We start from the raw sequence: 6,431 nt of genomic DNA, 5'->3' as shown, positions 1-6,431 counted from the left end.
GCGGGAGGGAGAGTGTGTAGCGAAAGCTTCTCCAAGTCCTGCAAGCCACCACGCTCATGGGCGAGGGAGAGGGTGTTGTAATCAAACTTCTCCTTGTTGTACGAGTTGACGCGACACATCAAAGCAGTGCACTCAATACATTTCAATAATTTACGTTTACTGATGCATTAATTACAATGCATGTATGCTATGACTTTCCGGTTGATACTGTCATGTGTTGATTTAATGCACCTTGAAGTAGTATGAATATGTGACAGTAAAACATTTGTCATGCCCCGGCCCTAAAGCGAGAGATGGTTGTGCACGAGAAGGGCGAGATCATGCCAATGGAACAAGACCCGATGATGGAGCTCTCTATGGTCTATATGGCCCTCACCTTGCTCCAGTGCCCCTTGTGCCTCCGCCCCTTAAAGCCTCCAGTGTATGAGGTTCGAATACACCTTGTCCGTTCGGCTGATCGAGCAAGGTGCAGGTTTCTTGATTGATGTGCTGTACGATTGATTTGTGCAGTGCAAGGGAGGGCACCTGGCCTACATGGACTATCGCGGCGAGCGCCCCGGGAACCAGCGGCAGTGCGAGAAGTGCGAGCATGGTGGCGGACTCGATGTGCGGAACACGGCGATGGACGCTATCCTCTCCTTGGTGAGGGTGGAGTGTCAGCATGCAGGCTGTGGGCTCTACGTCACTTACCACAAGCTCGCCGATCACCAGAGCATGTGTCCGCTCGCGCCGTGCAAATGCCCCATGTCCGTGTTCGGCTATGAAGGCCCACTGCCGGTGCTCTCCCACCACATCAGCACTGTGCATCCCATGCCTGTGCACAAGATCCAGTACGGCAAGGTGCTCGAGTTGCAAGTGCCACTGTCAGAGCCACGACTCTTGCTATTCGCGGAGGACGACCGCGTGTTTTTCTTGGTCGGCGGTGTGCTCGACATCGGCACGCCTATCACCATGTCGGTCGTCTGCATCAGAGCGGGGGCGTCCCCACTGCCGCACTACATGGCCAAGCTGTGGCGAACGGCCCGCCGGGGGAGCCCAAAGGCAGGACCGACGCTATTAAGGTGGAAATGGAGGTGACAAGCAACAAGGATCCCGACGACATAGCCGTGCAGGAGCTGACCTTCTTCATAGTTCCGCCCAAGCTGCTGGCCGGGGCTGGGTTGTCGAGGATGGTGTCTCTCCACATTTAGATTGACACGCTCACCTCCTAAATGATTCTACAGTGCCTTCTATTTATCTTAGTAATAAGCTAATATAGGGGTTATATCGGTCTACTTTAGCTTAAGAGATGGTGGGTTTTGGTGGCGATGCATCAATTACTTCGGCATCAGATCAGCAGTTAAAGTAATTTCCAATAGTCGAACGGATATTTTATGTCTGTTGGATATAAAGATCCTTTGGGGAAGAAGTATAACAACTTATATGCTTGTTTGTTCAGGAAGTGTTGCATACTTGTGTGAGTTGACGCGACACATCAAAGTAGTGCTACTACCCTTCGATCCTAATTTCTCTGCGCATACCAAGGAGGGCTTGGTTGTTTCTATACTTGGACAACTCACCCGACTGCGCACCAGGCAGACGAAGCTCGTGTCGTGTTGGTGCCGTGTGCAGCCCGCACGTTAACCAAAACCTCGCGCCTCCAGCTTAGCCTCCGCATTTTAAACTTCTCAATCTCAAGGCCAAGGAGCAACGGGAACCTATGATAGAGCCAATTAGATGGTTGAGAACACTACAATTCGTAGCTATAGATGTGTGTGTGAGAGAGAGCGAGTGCATGCGTGCACCTCTTCTCTTTGTGTATAATGTACTAAATTCAGAGTACAAGTGTATGTGGGGGGCATCGACCTAGGGAGCTACAGATGGTGCATGCGAGAAGTCCCGAGAAACTAGGTGTGTGCATGGGAAAGAGGGAAAGAGATGATATGTGTCGATGTAATGCGTGTGAAAAAAGACTAGTCTATAGCTCACCACGAGGCTATTCTTGTCGAATGCCCCAATAACGTAAGATATGTATCTGACGGTGCTAGTTATTGCACATACACAGCAGTATAAAAAGAAGTACCATAGCATATTACAAACTGCTACACCACGGCCGAGAACACGTGCCGACGTTACGACATCCGGGAATAGTGCCGCACTTCGAAACTAGAACCGTCAATAAATTTTGAACTTGCGTCTTGTCACATTCCAAATTACTACTCTATATTTAATTGCAAACCCGTTCACACCGATCACAACCTAAACGGTTTCCCACTTAGGAGCATATTAGTACTCGGTTATAAATACTACTCTGCCATGATGACTGCACATTCCTCCTCAACTCCTCATCCACAAAAACAAACAAGTCATTCAACATCATTCCTTGTGTCTACCATGGCCAGCTTGAGTTCTGGGTCGAGAGATTACCACCAGGGAGAGGCGACCATGGAAGCGGAAGCACGAGAGATGTCCCGCCTCGCTGCGAAAGCAGCCAACATGTCCCGCCACACGGAAGTAGCAGCACAGAGGTCCAGCCGCGCCGTCGAAGCAGCATGGAGGTCCCGCCACGTCGTCGATGCAGTAGACTGGTCCAGCCACGCCGCGGAAGCAGCTGAGATGTCTCACAGTGCCTCGAATGCAACAGAGATGTCCCGCCGCGCCACGGCGGCCTGGGAAAATGTCTCGTGGGCAGGCGACGAATCTTACAGGTGCATGCATGTGATCGTCCATAGCCAGATGGACCAGATCTCTAGCTACATGAGGTTGCAGGACGACATGAAAGCCTCGTTTGAACAGGCTACCGACATCATCCTGCAACTACGAGAGGGCAATGCGAAGCTCCAGGCCGGAAGGGCGAAGCAGGCAGAGGAGACCGCTGCCATGTTGAAGAGGATGCGCGCCACCATCAAGAAACTTATGGACGAGAATGCCATGCTCCGCATTGAGCGCGAAAGGCTGGTGAAGGAATCCGTGGATGCTGCCAAGTAGCGTGTTAAGGACAAACTAATGAAAGAGATCATTGCTGCTCGCCGCGAGAACTAGTCTCCGCAACCTACAGCGCATCAAGAATGCAGAGATCAGTGAGCCAGATCGTTGTATGCGTCTTCCTTCTTCTTTTTCCCTTGTGTATTTCAGGCGTAGCCGCATGTGTATTTTTTAATTATCTTCCTAATTATGTAAGACAATTATTATCCACTGTCATTATCCTTATATATTCATCAGTCTTGCTGTAAGTCGCAGTAGATGCTATATAGGTCCGTCGGATCTTACATCAATATCCGTGCAAATTTTTCTTTTCAGTTCTTGTTTCTCTCTTAAATCTCAGTCAAGTGAGACATAGCCACACCATTAAACAGGGGCTCAGGCGCCATTAATGGAGTCCTTGGGAGAGAGGTGGGTGGCAGATGGAGGTCAAAGGGCTCTCCTCCTGATAAGCATGCATAGGGGTCTAATCGCATGCCTCCAGTACTCAAATAGCTACCCTGCACGGTGCCTCCTAGCTAATAAAAAAGGGGATGCATGGCGGCACGTAAATTGTAAGTAGAACGCCCACAGTTTCAATAATAGTACTTGTGTTTCCAATTGTAACGTGACAACACTTGTTCCAAAATGACTTTCTTGATTGTTAATGTGTGCACCTTCGCAAATCTGACAACAAAATTACCACAACATGTTGGTGCCATGTCATGACACCAAGCCACGTTTCATGATTTTAATGCGTGTTTTGGATTTACAGGAATTAAAAAAACCAAGTTTCTCAATGTTTCCGGCCGGGCCACGAAGCCCAGATGTTTGAATTTCATTCCCATTTCTTGCATGGGACCTAGAAATTTACCCGAGGACACACCTGTAGTTCAAATTTGAATTATGCACATTAAATGACCAGAAATTCAATTAATGTATAAAAGGCCAAACGAACCTGGAATAATTCCAAAATTTAACACGGCACTCATATAGTTCTATGTTTCCTCTTTAAAGAAAATCAAGGGGGGGGCAGCGTATATCGTTTCGCACTCAAAGGTGACACGTTCCCTCTCAGAACCACGAGCCTTGTTGAAAGAAGCTACGGTTTGCAAGAAGCTTATACCAAAATTTGCTCCAATTTGCCCATTTTTTTTACCACAACATGTTAGTACCATGACATGACACCATGCCAAGTTTCATGATTTTCAGGCGTGTTTTGGATTTACAAGAATTTTGAAACCAAGTTTCTCAATGTTCTTGGCCAAGCCACGATGCCCAGATGTTTGAATTTCATTCCCATTTCTTGCATGGGACCTAGAAATTTACCCGAGGACACACATGCTATTTTCAACCAACTTTTGTGCACTGGAGCATGTGCTTGTAGTTCAAAATTGAAATGTGCACATTAAATGACCAAAAACACAATTAATGTATAAAAAGGCCAAACGGACCCGAACTAATCCCAAAATTTAACACGACACTCATATAGTTCTATGTTTCCTTTGTAAAGAAAATCAAGGTGAGGGGGCAGCATATATCGCTTTGCACACAAAGGTGACACGTTCCCTCTCAGAACCACGAGCCTTCTTGAGAGAAGCTCCAGTTTGCAAGAAGCTTATACCAAAACTTGTTCCAATTCGGCCGAGTTTTTTACCACAACATGTTAGTGACAAGACATGACACCATGCCAAGTTTCATGATTTCCAGGCGAGTTTTGTATTTACGGGAATTTAAAAACCAAGTTTCTCAATGTTCTCGACCGAGTCACGATGCCCAGATGTTTGAATTTCATTCCCATTTCTTGTATGGGACCTAGAAATTCACCCAAGGACACACATGCGATTTTTGAACCAACTTAGGTGCACCGAAGCATGTGCTTGTAGTTCAAATTTGAATTATGCACATTAAATGTCCAGAAATTCAATTAATATATAAAAAGGCCAAACGAACCCGGAATAATTCCAAATTTTAACAAAATGTAAACTTAATTAATATCTTTTCTATGTGGGGCATTTAATAAATGTCTATTATATATGTTTTTTACCATATTCAAATTTAGTAGATATGACAGTTTGATGCTCTCACATAATCTATTATTGGCGCTAGAGGGGATGTTGATTCCTATCAACTACCATATCCTAAAGGTTAAAACAGGTACATAATCATCTTCTCTATTTTGCACACTGCACTACCAACCCCTATACGATGATGCACATTAAAATGTTGATACGAGTTTTATGTAAACCAGTGGCTTAAAGTTGATTTTCATATTGTTTGAAATTGTGTCAATAAAGATTTTTTTAAGAATATTGTTTGCTGATGTTGTCGGATGTTTGTATGACAGATGCTTTTTCCCATACCGTTGCAATGCACGGGCATGTTTTGCTAGTGTATAAAAAAGGCCTAACGAGCCCGGAATAATTCCAAAATTTAACTGGGCACTCATATAGTTCTATGTTGCCTATGTAAAGAAAATCAGGGGAGGCAGCGTATATCATTTCGCACACAAAGGTGACAAGTTCCCTCTCGGAACCACGAGGCTTGTTGAGAGAATCTCCGGTTTGCAAGAAGCATATACCAAAACTTGTCCCAATTCAGCCAAAAATTATACATATGAAAACAGGGTTTAGATTATCCAGAACATCTCGCTACCTAGACCAATGTACTGTGATTTGAATTCAACATAAAATGGATACAAATATTTGAATTGGAGATCATATGGTACATGTAGTTCATAGTGAAATATGATTACTTCTATATGCATGTTTTCTGTTATCAAGATAATATTTAAATGATGGTATAACTTGACAATAATCGTATTCAAATAAGGAAAATTGATTCAAATTTAGTCCATATGGTAGACGACAATATATATGTTCATAGGGTGAAGTAAAATGTTCATATAAGATGGAAGATTAAAATGTAGGACTGCATCCATTATAAACCGCAAGGTCACCTAATGATATATTCGAATTCAACATAACATGGATTAAAAAATTGAAATTCGAGATCCTGGCATTTGAAATCATATAAAAAGGGACATGAGTCTTTCTTGTGGTGGGAATTGATTTGTTGTTGTTGTTGTTGTTGTTGTTGTTGTTGTTGTTGAGGGAAGTGCGAATTGATTTGGTACTGTACAGGGTAATCTTGTTCTCCCAATTTTTTTACATTTCTCTTGTAGTTTTTTCAATGGCATTTATAGCAATATAGTAAAAGGGGACATGACTCTCTTGTGTCTTGTATGAATTATTTTTTTGTACACGTTAAGTTTGTTCTGCCGAACATGGAATCTGCGCCTTGTTATCCTGAAATTTTCAAGCTTGAATATCTTTTGTCTCTTCTGCTGTGAAACTCCCGCATCTTCAACCCGTGCCACGCTGGGTTACCCCGAAATTTTGACGCGCGCAAAAACTCCCTCCTCATATGAAATCAGTCCCGCAGCCCAGACACGAGAAATCCCCCTTCTACCCCTCAGCCGGAAATGTCGG

At 44.4% G+C, this 6,431-nt stretch overlaps 1 protein-coding gene across 1 annotated transcript; it reads left to right on the top strand.

Moving 5' to 3' along the window:
• The first annotated feature begins 293 nt into the window (after window positions 1-293).
• On the top strand, window positions 294-1,077 carry LOC147990474 (putative E3 ubiquitin-protein ligase SINA-like 6). Its single transcript, XM_087538241.1, has 2 exons — window positions 294-428; window positions 511-1,077. Exons 1-2 carry the CDS (start codon window positions 294-296, stop codon window positions 1,075-1,077), a joined length of 702 nt encoding a protein of 233 aa, XP_087394367.1.
• The last annotated feature ends 5,354 nt before the right edge of the window (window positions 1,078-6,431 follow it).

Source organism: Triticum urartu, chromosome 1A (assembly GCF_056163025.1).
Source record: "Triticum urartu cultivar PI428250 chromosome 1A, HENAU_Tu73, whole genome shotgun sequence".
Lineage (NCBI taxonomy): Eukaryota > Viridiplantae > Streptophyta > Magnoliopsida > Poales > Poaceae > Triticum > Triticum urartu.
The sequence above is the reverse complement of the archived record's forward strand: the minus strand, read 5'-3'. Positions and strand labels throughout refer to the sequence as shown.